Below are 20293 nucleotides of genomic sequence, written 5' to 3'. Positions count from 1 at the left end.
ACTTATAAGGAACAGATCAAGGACTGACTCAGAGCCATTCTGAACTCTGGTTGCCTCATTTACAACTTGCAAGAGGTCGAAGTTGAACACAATGTTTAACATTTCATTCTCGACACTTTTGGCACTGGTTATCGAAAAGGTGTTCCAGGGCAGATTGGGAAGGTTAAAATCACCTGCCAGAATCAGTTTGTCTTCAGGCTTTACGTGGCGATGCATATACTGGTTAAGCTGTTCAAATATTGTGGCAGGTGAATTCGGAGGCCTGTAAACTGCTCCTAAAAGGTAGCAGACTTTATTTATGTAAAGTTTGCAAAATAGGCTTTCCACGCCTGTTACGTCAGGCATTGCTATAACATGTAATGAAGATTTGAAAGGAACCGCTACGCCTCCTCCTCTTCGATCACGATCTTTTCGAAAAACGTTGTAGTTTCTTGGAACGAACTCACTGTCAAAAACGTCTTCGTTCAGCCACGTTTCTGTGAGCACAACTAAATCAGGATCGTGGCAGACCAACAGCGCTTCAAAGGACTCGATCTTATTCATGATGCTGCGGCAGTTAACATTAAGGATGGTGATGTTCCGCCTATCTAATATTATAGGTCACTTCTTATTTTTTGCTATATTGAAACGCCCTCCCTTCTCCTCATTCCACCCGTACAGTGTGCCGTTTACGATTAGCTTGTCAAAGACCAGCTTAGCTTTCGCGCCTTCTGCTCGTTCTTGTGCTGAGCTCAGCCAAAGTTTCTTTCTTGTTTCGCGCACGTTTTTCGAAAAATCCTCCGATATTGAATCCTTACTTCCTTTCAGCTTTGGACACGCCTTCAGTATCGACACTTTATCTCGGTGGTCGAGCAGTTTGATTATAACTGGACGAGCCTTTCCCTTCTTTTTCCCAATTCTATGACACCTTTCAATATTGTTAACAGTGAGGCCGAGCTTCGCCAAAAAAATGTCGTTTCTTATTGTATTTGTAAGTTCATCAGGGCTTTCAGTGGTTTCTTCTAGTATGCCAAATATAACTAAATTATTCCTTCGACTTCTGTTTTCTAGTTCGTCGACCTTGAATGTCAAGAATGACACGTTACTTTCAAGTTTCACTACTGTAGATTTCAATTCCTTCATTTCTGCCTTTAACTCAGCTATTACGTTCATCTGTGCTTCTAAACCATTGATTCTCTCGGACACGCTTACAATGTCAGCTTCCATTTTCCCCTGTTTTGCCAGAACATCATTGATAGATGCAGTCATGTTACTCTGCCCCTGAAGAAGTTCCATCAACATTTCACGCTGAGTTGGGCCTGGGTTGGCCTCAACGTCACCACATAGCAAAAGAATATGTTTAAATGACAAAATACATGAAAAGAAATCACCAATATTGGGCAGGCACGGCAGCAACACCAAAAAGCGGTCATCATTACGGTAGCCTTGTGTAGGTAAGTAAACACCAACCTGCACAGCGTAGCGAAACGGGTTCGTCAACATGTCTGATGTGCCGCTGTCATGCCCACTGGTTGCAGTCGCTGCGTCGAAGCCTTTTATACCGTCTCGAACGTTCACGTGATGAGATGTGACTAGCTTTGGCGCAGTCGCAGATGCTGTCACGGGTGCAACGTTGATTTCCGTGATGAAACACTGGTCCACACGTGCCGTTCCGTCTAAGCCGCTGGATTGAAGATCATTTGTAGGCAGCCTTGTCGTCGCAAAGCCCAGCATTATGGACTGCATGCCCAGAGCCACTGCGAGAACCTGCACAGCGTAGCGAAACGGGTTCGTCAACATGTCTGATGTGCCGCTGCCATGCCCACTGGTTGCAGTCGCTGCGTCGAAGCCTTTTATACCGTCTCGAACGTTCACGTGATGAGATGTGACTAGCTTTGGCGCAGTCGCAGATGCTGTCACGGGTGCAACGTTGATTTCCGTGATGAAACACTGGTCCACACGTGCCGTTCCGTCTAAGCCGCTGGATTGAAGATCATTTGTAGGCAGCCTTGTCGTCGCAAAGCCCAGCATTATGGACTGCATGCCCAGAGCCACTGCGAGAACCTGCACAGCGTAGCGAAACGGGTTCGTCAACATGTCTGATGTGCCGCTGCCATGCCCACTGGTTGCATAGGCATAGTTGCATAGCATAGGCGCGAAACTTCGAAAGTGCCATTTCTTCGACCTCTAATATGTATGCAGTAAAGTCCAAACAGTGAGTGCAGCAGGTCAACACCACCCATGTGCCTGTTATGGACCTTTACTTCGCTGGGGCAATCAATTTCGCGAAACACCTTGGCGGAGGTAAACCAGCGCTTAGTCTTTTGGACTGGATCTCTCCTAACAAAGCTCGACAGAAATGTCACGGCGCGGTTATCGTATCAACGCACACACGATAACTCCACGTCATCTATCGCGCTTGTGAGTGCCTCTGAAGCACCACCACGTCCTTTACATTTCAGTTCCTTTTCGCTTTTCAGGCGGCTGTTTGGTAGACAATTCGCCCTTACCGTACCGATCGTCAAAATTCCATCTTGTGATAGAGTGACCTGCAACTTCGGGCTATTGAACGTTACCATATTTTGTATGTCAAGTTCATACTGTGCCAAATATGGCACACACCGATTTCGGTTTCTCTGCTGTAGTTGCAGGCAAAATTGAGAAAAATAGTAACTGCCTTGAATTGACAAGACAAAGAAATATGCCAAAATAATTTTTCTATGTTTCTGCGGTCGAAATTTTCAGAGAAAAAAAACCAATTGCTCGTGCTTGCCCCCTCCGAGTTTCACGTCGCATCCCAATATCTACTTCACCTCTGCTTTGCGTTTCACTCAAGAGATTGCAGCACTTGCCCATTAAAAGTGCACATAACTATGAGATTTACTCTGATGGTATCACATTCTCCACTGGGAATCTCACACACACGAAACAGAATGGTAACTGGTATTTGCCAAATATGGGACGCCATGCAATAGAGGGTTAAAAGCGACGCTTTCCGCTACTCTTTCTATGTTCGTACTGTAAGGGATTGAAATACTCTACCACCTGACACCGTCTGTATTTGTTCAAATGATGATTTCTTCCAAGCTTTATGAATGTAATTTTGAGTGTTCATTTATATGAGTTGCAGCTGCCCTGCTGTAATGCCTGAATGGCGAAGCAGGTACCCAATGAATAAAATAATGTTTCATTGTCATGATTTTGTTTATATTGTTTTATAGCGTAGTTGCACCTTGTTAAGCAGCAATTACGTGCATTATGTGAAATCACGTGTGCAAGAAATGCAATGTTGAAGCAACTCTTGAGTTTAAGCAAAGCAGTAGTAAGCATGAGTGTCTGTTATTTAAAGAAATCCTGCTCCAAAAAGTGGTGGCATGTCTCGTTTGTTGCTATACGTTTCAATATGTGCTATACAGATTGCTCTGAACGACATTTCAGTTGCTGTGTAACTTGTGCTGTGCTTGTGTGTCACACATGAACAGACACCTTCAGCTTTGGAACGATGCATACTGCACAGTAAAATAGGCATCGCAAAGCAATATTCAACAATGCAAGATTGGTTGCCATTCACCTTGGAAATAACATTTATTTAAAGAAAATTCCCTTGCGAGACAATATTCAAAAGCACAGTGAACAAAGCAAAGGAGTAACATAATGGCACATGGTTATTTGTCACTGCATGTGTATCTGTCATGCTCAACATAGACAAATCATGTGCTTTTCACTACCGCACTATGCAGCATACTACGATTAGCCACATGTGACCACACGCAATGTGTTATGTTGAAGTGCACGGCCTATTTACTTCATGAAAAGAAAAATAAAACATGTTACACCAGCACATGTCTCCGCCTCATTTGCCAGCGAATGCGCCGGCGCACACTTTGCAGGTAGGCAATGCGCAAATTTCTGGGCAGCCGAAACACACCAACTATGGATTCGCGCACCGCACGGCCTCTTTGAAACAAAGCTCGAGAAGGCTGTACAGGGTGCGCCTGCGGTGGCACCTGTACTTGAAGCGGCACTTGTGCCTGGGCTGGCCCCTGTGCGCTGTCGTCATGTGCACCGTCGTCATCTGGGTCGTCTGGCAGAGGCACGCCTGCTGCAAGGCCGAGGTTCTGCAGTGCTGCACAAGCTGCAACAATACTGGCTGCTTTCTGAGGCGAGTAGTGGAGCACCCGATACCTCTGCAGGCATCGGAAGCTGCTCTTGACGACTCCTATGCACCGCTCAACGGCATTTCGCATTGATGCGTGTGCCTCATTATAGCGCCCCTCTGCCGTGAGGCGATTTGGGTGACCAGGCACAGGAGTCATGATCCATGGCTCTAGCGGGTACCCAGAGTCCCCTGTAAAGTGTTGCATGTCAGTGAACGAAATGGATACATTAAGGCACAATGCAAGAACACAGTCTACGCCAGGGCCCTTTAACATCAGGAGCGGGTCTTGGATTTATTGTTGCAATATCTATCAAACATTGACCTTCCCGGAAAGTTGTAAAGAAAGTTCAACTGATTTTAAAGAAAAGCCCAATTTCACCTGTTGTCTTGGCTGCAAATCTCATTTTCAGGTTAAGTTGGACATGTAATATTTATTTCATACTCGTGGTTTTCTGCTCCGTTCATCCCATTTGCCCCTCCCTAAATGTACATCTTCCACTAAAACTTATTAGCTCTTCTCTCTTCAGAAGTGTTATTTTATAAAACACTTCTAAGGCCTACTCTCGAATATGCTGCCAGTATCTGGGATCCTTGCTGTACCTTTCGTACCTCTTCTCATGAAGGTACCCAAAATCGAGCTACCCGTTTGATCCTTTCTAATCACTCCAGCACCTCATGTCGCTGCAACAAAAAAATCGTACACATTGCAACACAAAGCAAAATAGCGCAACTTGCACCGTTCTACAATATATACTACACCGATCACTAACGTCGATGCCGAAAGTTTCACGCACACGCTTATTCCTTTGTTCCAAGGACAGGGACCAGGTCCCCGAGTCCATTATCACCAACCCTTTTCCACCATACTTGAGAACTGCCATTTCGACGTGTTCTGTAGAATTCCACCCCTGCCTGTAGCGCTCCACGTGGCATTCAGTGTATTGAAATTAATAAATAAACAGCATAACATGTCAGCTGTTGTATACATGCTGGTGCAAATATCTGCCTTTGAAGAGAGCCTTGTTTCTCCCAATAGTCGCTGCAGGTTCATTAGGTACTGCTGCATTCACAACACATTTCTAGGAAATCACGCTTTCTTAAAGCTTGCTAGGATGCAAAGCTATTTCACTGTGTATGTTTTACATGTGGAAGAAGCACTGTTACTTTAGGTGCACTTACCAAGCAAGACTTCTCTATGAAGTAACAGGCCACGAGTGAGGCGGCGGCGAAATGCAGAATGCCTCCAGACGAAAGAATCGTGGCACGATCCCGGAAACTGTGGGTCAATTTCCAGGATATTCAGCTTCGCTTCGCACACCTCATAAGGGAAAGCAAAGAGAAGGCGTCAGTGCCACGGCAACAAATATCTGGCACAACCTTTTGCTTACAACACTACTTGCCAATCAGTTACTGTTCAGTCAGTGAACACAATTACAGAAAAGGAGATATCAACATACGCAGTAGGCAGTTGAACTATTGATCGGCATAACAATGTCATCTTAACCTACAAATGCAATGTTGGCATGTGTTCACATGCTCATGTATGGCATGCGGTAACAACACAATGTGCAAAATAATTCCCTTGGTTTCTTCCGTCCATATTGTATAAGATTCTGCTAAAGAGTGCCACCTGTGTTTTTTTTTTTCAGACGAAGTGCCTATTACAAGCGAAAAAACGCGGAAACAGCATGTGCCGTATTAACAGTTAGAGCAAATGGGTGTCCACACATTCTCATTCTCCCTTACACCATTTTCATTGATGGGATGCTCCTTTTCACGTTTACAGTCTGTCGGCCACAGTGCTTTAGTTTTACGTCGAATAAGAATCGCAAGGGCTCGTCTTCTGTTAGGATCGCTCGCAGACGAAGACTCCCTTCACTGCTACGGCGTCTATTCCGGTTTAAGTCGCGCGTAATGTGTTTACATTGTAGCATCGAAAAGGCTGTATTCAACTGTGATTGAAGAGTACTGAAAAAGTGCGGCCGTGTTCTATGCAAAGTTCAAAGTCATCATTACACATACAACACAAACGCTACTTTCTCTAAAAGGAACGCAAGTATTACCGGCAATTGATGAAAAATAACGAAACGAAGTTTTTTACAACGTGCACTCGCGCAAACACATATCGAAAATATTTGTCATTGAACAATACTCACGACCATGCAGTTGAGGGCGTAATACCCTTTACGGCTCCAGTACGATTCCGTTTCGCCGGGACCGAGCTTCTTAGGGCGAACGATGGCTATCAGACTCCCGTCCACACATCCTAGAACTCCTGGAATTTTTCCACGGCTAAGAAAGCCTTCCTTGACGGCGGCTTTCTGTTGCGCCGTGGATGGGAATCTAACCCATCCATTTTCCTTGCCCACAACCGTAATGGCCTTGGCGACGGTTGTAATGGTCCGGCTGACCGAAGGCTACGACAGTGCAATCGCTTCTTCATTCCCGACGCACTGTTGAAGCTCGCGGTGGCAAAAAACCGCAGCGCGCACAGCACTTTCATCGTAGTGTCGACAGCACGCAATCTTTGATGTCCGAGATGTCCTTCCAGGTCCGTTCGATTTACCTTGCACTACGTGAACTAGTTCCTGGCAGTTCAGAAAAAGTGTCACACTCATGCAGCGCCAGTTCAGCAGTGCAGGCATAGCGCGACACTAGCGCCAAACTGAAACAAATGCTGAAGTGCAGTGCAGGCCTTCTGCTGGTCTTGGCGCTTCGCCAGCTGCACGTCGACTTTTGTTCATGGATTGATCCAGCCTGCCCGCGGTTAGGCGAAAGTGTATTGAAGGGCGTACAGGCTGGTTGATATATGGTGGAAACCGCTATGGATTGCGGCGCATCATCTGCAGCCATCGTTCAAACAGTTATTGAGCTGATGGACTCGGACAGTGAAGACGAGGATTTCGACGATGTTGTCACAATTCTAGCGCTGAAGCTAACTAGGTTGCAACGCAATAGAATTCCTAAGTACTGTGAAGAAGTCGTGAGTCGCTACTTTGATTTTGAATTTAAAATACTTTTCCGCCAATCGCACGGTTCCCAAACACGGTTCCCAAGCACGCCTATCGCCAAACACGGTTCCCATCTTCATTGACGATCGGCGTCAGCTTCGTTGCCACGCCGCCTATTGCAACGCAAATGCTGCCGTCGTCTGCTGCCATGGCTGCAGCGCTTGTGCACGACCGGCACCACCTCGCAACACGGTGCAGGGTCTGCCTGAAATAGCCCTGCACGACGCCTGCACTTGTTTAAAACGAACGCCGTAGTTCAGAGGGCGCCACGTTGCACTGCCAAAACGAATGGCCGAGTGTGGCACTACATGAACTAGTTCAGGTAGTGCAGATAAATCGAACGGACCTTATGTCTTTGGAGAGCCTAAAATGCCTTCGAAACGCTTATTCGGCCATGCCGAACGCTTCGCGTCGTTGCCTCTCGTCGCGTCATTCTCTTTCGGCACTCGCCAGCAGCACAACCAAAGGAGCCGCCATTGCCATCTCTGTCTCGTCTCGTCTAGGTGCCGGCTCGTCAGCTGGCGCGAGATTAGCCGGCAGCCACGGTTGCCCTAGCAACCCTCGACATCATGCTCGCCCCCGTGCGCGACTCTCAAACGAACCACTTCTCCGCGGTTCCACTCCTAGCAGGGAAGCGGTTCCTTTCCAGATGATTGGCAACCTGTGTGACGTCATCAAAATTTGTCGCGCCCACCAAAGATGACGACATCGACGCGCCGACCAATGGCAACAGCCAAAAGGAACCGGTTCCCAAAGGAACCGCTACAGAATACGGCCCCTGGTGAGCCGGGACCCACACGAGCTCTATGGCTCTTCCCGGAGGCTTGCGCTTGGATGAAATGGCTCGGGCAATGGAGCAGATTACCCCCCTGCGGAAACTTCCACAGGCTATCTATGAGTTGGTGACTACGGTGTCCACGGTCGGCTGTGCGAGAGCGAGGTCGATGGCCGCTTCTTCGGCAACTGCGGGGTCTGTTGTCTTCAGGGTTCCGCTGACGATCAGCCAGTTTTTTTACGTAACCACCACCGCTGCACGGTCACTGTGTTTTCGGAGCAAGGCGTCCGCAGAGAGGAGCCTGGCGTTCCCTTCCAGCTTCCGGGCTATGGCTTTGGCGCACGCTGTGCGCCTCTCGTCGTCCTTGCCTGGCGTCATGTTCCGGGGGAAGTAATTTGGTCTGAATGGTTGTCTTCCAGCCTTCCGGAAGGGCCGCCTATGGGTACTGGCTCGATCCGCCATCCTATCTTGCGTAGGACGGCTCGTTCCGGGTGACTGAGCCGGATTCTTTGATTAGAGAGGTGGGCTTCGATGAGCTCCTCCACCGTGAAGGGGAGTATGGTAGCGCGATTCAAAGACGGGACAAGAGAAGACACAAAGGGACACACACAAGTTAGCGCTGTGTGTGTCGCTTTGTGTCTTCTCTTGTCCCGTCTTTGAATCACGCTACCATACTCCCCTTGAAGATGCATTACCAACAAGCCCACATTGCAACCCTCGTGAACTTTATTCCTCCACCGTGTTGCGCACACCCATGTCTAGCAGCCTTTGGGTGGACGAGTACATTGGCATGCCCAGTGCTTGCTTCTTTGCCTTACGATGCATCGTGTTTAGGGTGTCCCTATTCGCTTTCGTTAGCAATAGATACGGGGCGGAATAGGTAACCCGCGACACGAAGAAAGTGCGTACCAGGTGCATGACATCATTCTCTTTAAGGACGCGGTTTCTGTTAGATACCCTCCGAATCATACCAAGTACCTGTTCCGTGGCAGTCTTGAACGTTGTGATGGCAGCGTGTGCCTTCCCGTCGCTCTGAAGTAGAACGCCGAGAATCCTAATCTGCTGTGTTGGCTCGATGATTGTTCCATCGATGGTGATTATCACGTTCGGCGACAGCTCCTTCTCAGATTTTCCCGGTTGGATATTGAGCAGCTCTGATTGCTGGTCCGCACGACTTTGCGTACTCGTACACGGTCGTTGCCGCCTGCTGCAAGACTTCCTACGACTAGGCATTGGACCCGGCTCGGGCCGTCCACACAGTAATATCGTCGGTGTAGAACGCGTGGTCCACGCCTTCGATTTGCTTAAGTAGATCGGGCGTGGGCAGGAGGGCCACAGTGAAGAGCAGGGGCGACAAGACCAATCCCTGTGGAGGGCCCCTATCATCGAGCTCGACAGGGTGCGATTTATTCTGCCCTATCCTGATGGTCGTCGTTCGGTTTGACAGAAAATCTTTTACGTAGCCTAATGTTTTTCGGCCACACCTGGTCTCGTTCAGATTCTGCAACACGCTCGTGTGGGACACGTTGTCAAACGCTCTTCAGGTCGAGGGCGAGTATCCCGCGCAGCACGTGCCTCGTTGCCGGCTTGATGACCAGTTCGTGGAGTTGGTTCATCACATCTTGGGTGCTGAGATGTTCCCTGAAGCCATGCATGGTCTCCGGTAACTGATCCGTTTCTTCGAGGTGCTTCTGCAGCCGGCGAATGACCATGCGCTCCAATATCTTCGCCACGCAGGATGTGAGAGAGATGGGCCGCATGGTGTCTATCGGGATGCCCTTGCCGGGCTTTGGAATGAAGCGGACCTCGGCGTCCTTCCTTTCCATCGGCAAATGCGAGCTCTCCCAGGCTTCGTTGATGTGCTCTAAGAGGCCGCGCGCCACTGCACCACTCATGTTGCCGAGTAATTTGTAAAATATGGCATCCTTGCCGGATGCACTTCTCTTGGTACTGTCATCTATCGCTGTCCACAGTTCCGTCTTGGTAAACGGCTGGTTCACTTCTTCGTTGTCGGGTCCTTCATGCCTCTCGGGCACCAGATACTGGCCCTTCTCGGTTTTTAGGTACTTCGCCTTCAAGTCTTCCAGGAGCCTGGGGCCATCTCCCTTGCACGTGCTCAATCCTTGGTGAGTTTGCGATCTGTCGCACTTTGCTACTCAGCGGGTCATTCAGATTCCTGAAGAGACACCACGTCTTCCACGTCGAGAGCTTGCCCTGCAGGCCGTCGCAGGTCATGAGCCAATATTCCTTACGAAATTTGGCCTCGCGCTCGGCAATCTTTTTGTTCAAAACTGCTATGCGCATGAACAGCTTTGTGTTGTGTCTCTGACGTTTCCACCGCCGCGTTATCGAGTGTCGGGCCACCCATTCAGTCTGGCGTCCACGTAAGGTGTGCGACGTCGTTGAGATTTCTTGGGTCAATTTATCCAAGGCCTTATTCTGGTCCCTTGCCCAGTCGCTGCAGATCCATTGTGTTTCAGCTTGCCCCTATTCTTTCTCAGAAGCCTCTTCTTGTTCTCGGGTAAACTTTCTCATCTTGTCCCAATCCGTGATCTGCACCGTCCGCAGAACAGCCCGATATAGGGAGTCTCGGATCGTGATGCCGATCACGCTGTGGTCACACCCCAGGTCCACTTTTTTGCTTTGCCAGGAGACGTCTAGCGTGCCCGATAACCACGGCAGGTCTGGCATGGTGTCCCTCGCGGCACTGTTTCCTCTTCTGGTGGTAACGCCCGGCTAGTTCAGGAGGGCCATCTCGTGATCCTCCATTGCTTTGGCCAATGATTTTCCTCTCTTAGACTGGAACTTATAGCCCCCCGTAGTGCGAGGTGCGTTAAAGTCGCTGAGGATCAGGAGCGGCCTGGTTCCCGCCAACCTTTTCACCCGGCTCGCGAAACGGTCAAATTCGTACTGCGGTCCTGACGACCCGCAGTATGCGCTCATTACAGAATAATTGCCCGGGTTGCCAATTTCTCTCGCATGAATTTCGATCAGCGTGCGCTCGTACCCGCCCTGCGCCGTGACATGCTGGGATGCCGCCACGCTGCTGCGGACGAGCAACGTCGTTCCGTTCTTCGTGGGGTCCTTGTAAGTGACGTACCCCGGAGTCTTGGTTTCCCGTTTGTTTCCTGTAGATCAATTACATCAGGCTTGTTTTCTTGTCCATCAATGTGTAACATCAGTTCCGCTTCTTTGTTACGAGTACCACGACAGTTCCATTGGTAAATAATGGTGGTGTCCCCTCCAGTCTTCTTCTTGCGCTTCTTACTTGGTTTCTGCATCGTCCGTTCCGGACGTCTCGAGTAAATCGCGCCTTTGATTTTTTCGGCCCGCTGCTGTTTCAAAGACGCGAAGCTGTTCCTCACCGATGTTGAGGGTAATTACGGCGCTAGGCGCTTGTGCTTCTCTGATGGCGTGTGAGGCTGACTGTCGACAGATTCGAGGCGGGAGTCCATTTTGCCTATCCTTTAGTTAATTTGGGAAACTGCGGCCAAAATGGCCGTCAGCTCTCCTTCTCGCGGAATCTGTGTCCTTGCCGTGGTCGCGCTCTCTGCGGTCGTGCTTCCTCTCCGCTCGCGGTGCTCTTTCAGCGTCCATCGTCTCTTGATTATTTCTGCATGTTGCGTGGCCCCAGCACTTTCCCGCCGCAGGCCCTAGGCGGGGCGAGGGGGGGGGTCCCTTCGCAGCAACCTGTGCAAGTCTGCGGCGTTGTTTTCTGCCGTGCTGTTGGTTTGGGGGCTTGCATTTGCGAGCTGCCGTTATTCGCGAGCATTACGATCTTATTTATAAGCGCCCCTATTTGGGCGTTCTGCTCCAGGATCTCAGCGTTATTGCGCTCTATGATCCTTTTAAGTTCTATCACTTCCCTACTGTCATTTTGCGGATTTGCTTGTGAGTTAAGGGTTCTGGAGGTGGTGAAGGGTGGTAATTCGGTTTCGCTGGTTCGAGCGACGGGAGACCTGTTGGTCCAGCTTACCTTTTTCTCAGCGATCCCTCGGCGTCCGGTTGACTCACTACGGGACCTTGAACTGGCGAGAGGCGCCTGCCGCCACCGTTGCCGCCCCCGGATGGTATCTTCGATCGGGAGGGACTCCGGTGGCTGTTTCCGCCGCCATTCTTGTAGCTGCTGCAGCCTGGCATGTGTGACCGGCCCCATTGCTTGGATGCGCTTGGGAGGGCCTTCAGGACCTCTCTTGTCTCGGCTCCTTCTCCCGGCGCCATCTTCCTTTGCTCGGCACCGTTCCCAACGTCGCAGGCGGAAGACGTTGGGCTTCTTGAAGCGGGTATTGCAGGCCTTGTCTGCGGTCAGGTGTTTGCCTCCGCGCAGGCCACACTTCGGGACATATCTGTGGTTTTCGGCGGAGTTGGAGATTCCGCACCCTCAGCAGATCGTGTTCGAAGGATGTGACCACACGTCCATTATGTGGCCCACTCTTTTGCACGCATAGCATACATCGATTTGTTTTCTGTGCAACGTATGCTCCACAAGCAGGTTACCGTATATCACGTAATTAACTACTTTGTGCCCATCGAAGGCAATGTCGACTTATCACGTCTTATCCATTCAGTTTGCCTGTGGTGCCGTTCGGCTATGCTTGTGCACAACGTTGTCCTGAATCTCCTGGGTCGTATCCTCGAGCGGGATGGCCCTTGTAGAGATCTTCACCATGAATGGGGGGGGGGCGCATCGTAGGTACTTACTTCGTGCGCCGTGCCGCGTATGTGGATCCTTCCTACTGCAGCGTATCTATCGGCGTGCTCTCTCTTGGAGGTGCTCACCACGACAATATTTTGCTGGAGATTGTGGCAAACGACGTCTTTACTTGCTTCATTAGCGGGGATCTGTGCGGCCGCTGCACTTTCACGACTTAGTTCAGCGCGAATCACGTCGCTCACGTGAAGCCCGCCTCGTGGTCGTAACACGATCTTTGTCACCACGCGGCAAATCTGGCATGCGCACCCACTTCAACAATTTGCCCTTGTTTATAGGTTTACCCTTGATTGACGTCTATCGCTGCCTGTAGTGCCACCGCCGAGCTTGGTACTCCGGCTTTTGACATCAGTTGTGGCCTTGGCGTCATCTTGGTTTATTTTAAGTACGCGATTTAGGCCTAGCTTACGCGTGCTTTTGTGCCTGACTCTCTCACCGGCAGTATGGAGCCTTCCGATCTTGTGCGCTGGTCCAGCGAAATTTCGATGCCGTCCACCTCTACACACACAGCGGCAATCAATTTAGGTCCATGCTCATTAGCGTAATCACCGATGGTGCGGTGTTCCGCTTGCGGCTTAACCGAGGCTCTGGCTGGGCCTACCGCTACCCCAGCCGAGGCCGACGTCGACGTTAGGCCCAGCGACGGACGCTCCTCTCGGAACACAAAAGTGCTCTCAATTCGAAAAAAGTTGTCGCCTACCTCGGAATTTGGGTTTCCGGTGGTCTACAGAAGTTCATACATCCGTTCGATGCACTTTCTTTAAGGCGCGACTCAAACATCCGGCAGTTCAAAGAAAAAACACACGGAGCCCAGGTGAGATGCGTCCGCTCGCTCCGTTCATCGTCTTCCATTCCCGATTACAGCGGAGGTGTCTTAGGCTTGCTTCCAGCGTTTCATTACGTACGTGTGCAAAACTATGAACATATGAGCCATGTTCATGGGGGCATGAGCCATTTCTTAAGCGGGATGAGCTAGTAGGGAGTTTGACTCTATAGGCGTTAGCTCGGTTATGCTGCCACCGCCACAGACACTCGCCGCAAGAACCAGCAACTAAGCCTACAGCAAGCGTAAAGCTAGCTTTAAACTAGTCCGACGACAAGGCAACAGAACACAAGCCCAGAGCGTGCAACTGTTCCTTCCGCGATACTTTTGCAAACATCACTAAAAGACGCACTGCAGGCGATACCTAATCGTGTTAAGGAGAGCTAGAGAAGACTATGCCCCAAATCTGGCAGTGATAAACAATATGCGGCTAGAAGGAACCGTGTTTGACCACATGCAATGAACAAACCCCATCCAAGGCAGCGGCCATTTTGTGGTATACAGAATAGCATCAGGCACTTCCCTACAAAAAATCGCCGAACTACTAGCAGAAATAACTGCGGCTTTTTACCCATCATATTCTGGGTAAGTCGACGTCAGCCGCTATCACGTAGGAAGAGGCTTATGTTGCAATCGAGTTGAAGGTAACGAGCTCCGCACAATATCTATCCAATATTGCCAAGCCTGCGCATGGCTCGGCCACCGCCAAGATTTAAGCGCAATTCTGTGCAGATACCTCTGTAACAAGTGCGGAGAATGAAGCCCTAAACCCGAGCACAACTGCTAACCGAAGTGAAAACTGCCGCCTTCGTAAGTGCAATGACGAGAAAAGATTGCAGGCGGAAAGTGAAGGCAGCGTCACTTCTTCTGCGGAAGCGGGAGAGAAATAGGTCGAGAGAGAGCACACCCACATTCAAAAACAAAACAGTCACTTTCAGCCCCTGTAGGCCCGAGTGTCTCGTGGCCAAACAGTCCGTCGAGCACAAGGTCCCTGTCTCGTGATATATACGAGTAGAGTTTGTCAGGCGGACAAGACATCGCGACACGCCGCAACTGAGTGGAGCGGCGATGGTAGCAAGCCCCACGAACCTGACTGAAAGTCAAAGGAACTAAAGCTATAAAAACACAGAAGATGCACCATGACAAGAGCATGCGGAGCTTTAGAGAGCACTAGAGGAGGGAGAAAAGAGAGCACGCTTCAAGGAGGCGGTGGGGGACAAGAATGTTCGGGTGTTTTTGAACAGACGCACCTACAGATAACATTGAAAATAGGACTGCTGGGAGCCAGTCTTAACCAACGAATATCTGTGATGGGAAAATGGACAGAAACGTCAACAAGCAAGCCCAAATATTCTGTCTGAGAAGCACATTTCAAGGGAACGGTTTGGTCCTCGAGGTGGAGAATAACACGGGAATCAGAGAACACCAACGGCTGTTAGCATGGCTGATGTGACACTTATCTGTTCATTAAAGGATAGCCCGAGAATCTATTAGCCATACAGTACTTGAGGCAGCTTTCGTTGACCCCGTGTTCGGCAAAGCCAGGCGCGACGGCAGCGCCATGAAGGCGCGGGTGGATGGCGGTTCCGCGCAACAGCGCCGAGTTTTAAAACTGAAGCTAGTCTAGTAACCTTGGGCAGAACAGGGTTGTGGTAGGACACAGGAGTAGAAGCCGCCAGAGTGTACCTGCAACAATTCTGCACAAATGTTCTTAGTCCTACCATGTCACGATTCACAATAAAAATTTAGCTGTCTGTGTAACATGGCTACAAATACAAATAAGCGTAAACAGTTAGGTCCTACAACACAAACAGAACCCCGACAAAGAAAAACAGTTCTTATGTTTATGAAAATCCAAGCAATGACAAAAAAGAATGTGCAACCGATTTGTGCATGGAAGCTCGGTTGAAGCCTGCGCTCATACCATCAAGTGATCTGCTAGCCAACTGGAAGTCTGCCATCCTAAAATGTCATTGTATGTTTTTACATGCATTATTCTAAGCTGCAATAATACAACTACATCTCTTAACATAAGTAAATCACTAAGCTAATACCCCTGTCACACGAGCACTTTAAAGGCATTTGAAGAAAAAGACATCTCACACAAAGGAGTTGCATCCGCAGACACACGCCAAAGTTTAATCTCTTTTTCAGAAGCGGTCTTTTCCGAAACCGGAGATCACCGATCTCTTTTACGGCTGGAAAGGCGTAGCCTCCAACGCAGTGGGCACCAGTAATTATCATGCAATAAAGAAACGAAGCAAAAGTGCATTTTTATTTCAAGTGTACACATCACAAAAAAGGGTTTTGTCTTTCGTTGAACCTTAAGTAGGCGCAGTTTTGCACTTTTTGCACGGCACTCTCGTAAGCAGTTCGAAAATATCACGTGACGCTAACAGACGATGCAAATTCGCGCCATTTTCTGCGACCATGGCTACGGCGAGCGGTACCGACGAACAGCCTCCGGCACGCCAAAGAAAACCGCGGGTACAGTGGTCGGAGAGAGACACCTGGGCGTTAATCAAGTTATGGGAAGACAACCTGCCCTCGCTGCGTGCGCAGAAGCACAACGGAGGCGTTTACGATGGCATTGCACAAGCATTGACGAGCATGGGTGTACCTCGCACAAAGGCGCAAGTGCACAGCAAGATAGAGAACCTGGGACAGACCTACAGGTAAGACAAAGCACAGCAGTAAGCTGTGAGCGCTAAATTTACCTTGAAGCGGCTTCAGGCTGTGGTCGCAAGCTGCAAGCTCTCATTTGTGGTGTCGCGACCTCAGCATCGAACGTTGTTTCCGTAGTAGGCAGCGACGGAACCCTAATCTAGCGGACGGAGCCGTAGTAACGAAGGTTTTAAGGCAGAGACCCTTCATTTCAGCTAGCGTCGAATTTTGCAGGGCTGAACTGCGCCCTGCACACACGAAAGTCGACGACGCGCTAAAGGCTGTTTCTGCAATTCCTTTACAGTGCGAGTCGGTCTGAGTAAACGCAAATTCGCCTTCACATGCGGCGAAGAATGACAACCCGCGCAGGTCGTCAATAGCATGATTTCGTTCGTCACAAGATAACGGGAACCTTAACTTATGGACAGGCGCATTTCACATTATATTGTACGCCTTCTCACGGCAACATATAATACGAAGCAGGAAGTCGTCTGCATGTTTTCATTTCTGCAGATGTGACTACGGTTTGCATTTTTCTCGGACCATGCGCAAGCGTTGTTCTCAGACAAGAAAACATGAGAAACTTTAAATTTTTTCGAGTAAAAAGGGTTACCTTCGCTTCTCAGGCTTTCTGTACCATCAAGTCGCGTTTGTATCTATCGGCAAACGTTTTGCTCTGTGTATATCTTTACATTTTGAGTATATAAAATTTTAGTTCTTTCGTTTTCTTATCCAGGAGCTGCCTGAAACACATGACAACAGGGTCATCACCGCCGAGCTGGCCATTCTTCTCCGAAGTCCATAGGTTTCTAGGATCCCTGCCTGTTCACGATACATCTTTAATGGAAGAGGCTGGGTGCAGCGAGAGCACAACAAGCAGCACTGCCTCCGTCGAAGAAGAAAGAAATGCATAGTGGAGACTATATATGCTTTATTACAGTCAACTAAATTTCAAGACATAATGTAGCATCAGCTGTGCTGCCAAGCCCATAATCTGCACAACCCTGCAGTGTAGCGGACTGCTCTTGTTAATACTGTGGTTCATTTCTGCTTGTGCTCACGCGCTGTTCATTTTGCAAGCTTGGCAGTGCGCTGTTTGGAGAATAAAAAAAATGCAGACTCTAAAATAAAAAAACGTGAATACATACACGCAAGGAGAGGCAGCTCTCTTGCAAGTAAAAACCCTGAACTAATTGTTTACCGCTTCACACATCAACTAATGTGGTCAATGTATTTCGGATCCCTTCTTCAAACGCAGCTGATCTTCGACATGCTTGATTCCGGCTCTGCTTCTTGTGAAGACGTCGCCGAAGATTGTTCACCTTCCGAGTCGCCAGTACAACAGGTTGAATCCAGGAACCTCGCAAGTGGCAGTTCCGAATGTGCCCGCAGGAAGAGAAGGCAACCGGCTGGCGACTTTCAAGAAAGGATGCTTGAGGAGCAGCGACGGCAGAGAGAGCAGTTTGCTGATGCGCACAAAATGGAAATGGATCTCCGTAAAGAGGGGCTCAAGTTGCAAGAGAAACTTGTAGATGCAATGTTGAAGTTTTTTAGTAAAAACTGACATGGTGTTCCACAATTGTTGCTGATTCTTGGGACTCTTGCGTTCAGTTCCTTCGCTTGTAATATTCCACAAGTGCTGTCCTGATGGCGGATGCATTTCCAATTTCAGCTTCTGTTCTGCGTGATGGCTGTGGAAATGTAGCATTGGACTGCTGCACCTCACTTAACCACTGTGGGTGGACACTGTCGTTGAAGTGCTCGCAAATGTTATTGAGCACGCAGCATGCTCGTATAGCCAAACGGGCATTGCCAACAGAACACTCCATTCTTTTCGCAATGAAACGGAACCGGGCCTTTAGCCTTCCGAATGCGTTTTCAACTATCCTCCTTGCTCCAGATAAATGACAGTTGAAATTCCTTTCAGCTTCACTGATGACAGTTCGGTGTCCAAATGGCTTCATGAGGTTTGGGGTTAGTGGAAATGCTTGATCGCATAATATTATCGGTGGGACTGCTGTGGTACCCACTGCGGCAACAGGTGCTTTGAAAAGGGGACTGTTGACAATCTTCGACAGCCGTGAAACACCAAACACATGTGCGTCGTGGCAGCGTCCTGGGGCACCGACATTGCAGTATCTGAATCGATACTTGTGGTCGACCAATGCTAGTAGGATAATACTGTGCCTGCAAGAAAAAACAAAGTGCAAAGTGAATAAAGGTTAGTGCAGCATGGCACTGCTGAGTTCACTGCCTTTAGTTACTGTGATGCGATTTTACAGTTTGCTTTTATTAATAGCTGTGAGTGCAGCTCGGATTACATTATTTCACATAATGCCACAACCGGTCGCTGTTAGCGTACTCTACATCGTATAGGAGTTGCAGTCCTGCGGAGAACTCTTTTCGTCGTCGCATTAAAATTGTCGCTGCTAAACACTGCAAGACTGCGAACCAAATTACGCGTTTTCTTAAGAGCTGCTGGTAAAATTGAATAACATTTTACTTAGCAATAAAATATGGGTCAGTCAGTTACTTTTTTTTACTACTATAAAAATGGGCCCAAACAGAACACTTACATGAAATAAGTTAAATCGTGGCCACTTACCAACCCTTGTAGTTGTAGTAGTCGGTGGCGTACTTCTTTGGAGGCGAAATAGGGAAATGGCAGCCATCAAGGGCACCGACAGCTTGAGGGAAATCGCACACGGCTTCGAACTCTTGGATGTGCCTAGGCATTTCCTCTTCAGTAATCATTCTGATCCAGTCACTTTCGAGCACAGAGACAACAGCTGCGCAAAACTCTCTGTAAATGACGTTGACGGATGAGCGCCCAACGCCGAAGAGGTTTGCCACAGTTCTATCTTCGGCAGAAGAGCACAATTTGTAGAGGCCAATGGCGACACGCTTTTCCGCAGTGATCGGGTCACGCATGTTGGTAACTTGTTTTTCGAGCACATGGCGCAGACTTTCCACGAGAAACCGGAACGTTGAGGGGTTCACTCGAAACGACTGCTTGAAGTTGTGGCCACCGAGGTGAGGCACAGTCTCCTCGAACCACTTTTCGTGGCGGATGAAAGCCCACGTCGATCGGTTGCAGACTCTCGTGGGAAGCGCCAAGGCATAAAATGTACACCCGTTGAGTAGCAACTGCCGCTTAATACGGTCTTTGACTGCCTTTGCGGCGTCTGCTTCGCTCTCTGCAGCAAGAATCCTTGCCAAAATGCATGCTATTTCGACTTTTTCCTTCGTGTCCGTGCAGTCCCCCATATTCTCGACCTCCATGTTGACTCCGATGTAAACAGTGGCCCAAGGTTGCTAGACGAACATGTAAAATTTGCTACTTCTGCGAAGACTCTTGAAGCTACCTTATTAAATCTTCTTTAATTTAACCTTTTCGAATAAACTGTATCTAAATTCACTAAAACAAGCATATTATAGTACGTTTCTAATTTCTATATTGAAATACGTTGGTTTATTCTAACTGGTTTTGTTTCAGAATCTAGCGCCATGCTTTCCATAGCGTGTTCGGAAGGAAACGATAAAAGGAGATCGCCCGCGCCGTGTGTCTGCAGCGCAACTCCTTTTAATTAGAGGTCTTTCAACTCGGTAAAGGACCGCTTAGGTAAAAGAGTTTTTGCGTGCTTGTGTGACAGAGGTATAATTCAATTAACGAATTCCAGTGGTGGTTATTCAACAAAGTACAAGCTCGGAATGACGCTGTCCAAACTGTGTAGTGAAAAATGACAATGTGGTTCTCTACTTCTTGTTTTTTTTTGCTTTTGCTCTAGCATTAGAATGCACCAGAATTTTGACATTCTTGGAACTTCAGCCTGCTATTTTTTATGGCATAATGCGTAATACTTCAGCAAGAGCAATGATGCTTTTTTTAACCGCAAATAGTGATAGAACAGGAAATTTCACTGGAGCCACCATCATGACAAGAAAACTCATCTCCTTCTCTTTGTTGAAACATTGGCTCCAGCAAAGCTAATGGTTCTACGGCTCTTCATCATTTCAAACCTCGGTCTTCCCGTGTACCTTTGTACTTTGAATGCTGTGTCAATGGAATTGTAATAACAGATAATTAGTAAATGTAGCTGATGAGGAACTTAGACTTGTTGGCAGATAATGACAGAGTAACTGCGCAACAGTGAGATATGGACAAAGAAAG

General features: G+C 48.7%; 2 protein-coding genes across 3 annotated transcripts in view; both read right to left on the bottom strand.

Annotated features, from left to right (window-relative positions):
• The window catches only part of LOC135898252 (zinc metalloproteinase nas-6-like), an 87631-nt gene extending 85538 nt beyond the window's left edge, over positions 1-2093 (bottom strand). For both annotated transcript variants that reach the window (XR_011514791.1, XM_065427097.2), the window contains exon 1: positions 1450-2093. The gene's annotated coding sequence lies outside the window, so the exon portion shown is untranslated. The remainder of the gene's footprint in view (positions 1-1449) is intronic.
• A 14942-nt stretch (positions 2094-17035) lies between these two features.
• LOC135898282 (uncharacterized) lies at positions 17036-19690 on the bottom strand. Its single transcript, XM_065427149.2, has 2 exons — positions 18728-19690; positions 17036-18309 (listed from the first exon to the last, which is right to left on the bottom strand). Exons 1-2 carry the CDS (start codon positions 19402-19404, stop codon positions 17730-17732), a joined length of 1257 nt encoding a protein of 418 aa, XP_065283221.1. The 5' UTR covers positions 19405-19690; the 3' UTR covers positions 17036-17729.
• Between the last annotated feature and the right edge of the window lie 603 nt (positions 19691-20293).

The sequence above is a fragment of the Dermacentor albipictus genome, chromosome 5, assembly GCF_038994185.2.
Source record: "Dermacentor albipictus isolate Rhodes 1998 colony chromosome 5, USDA_Dalb.pri_finalv2, whole genome shotgun sequence".
Lineage (NCBI taxonomy): Eukaryota > Metazoa > Arthropoda > Arachnida > Ixodida > Ixodidae > Dermacentor > Dermacentor albipictus.
The sequence above is the reverse complement of the archived record's forward strand: the minus strand, read 5'-3'. Positions and strand labels throughout refer to the sequence as shown.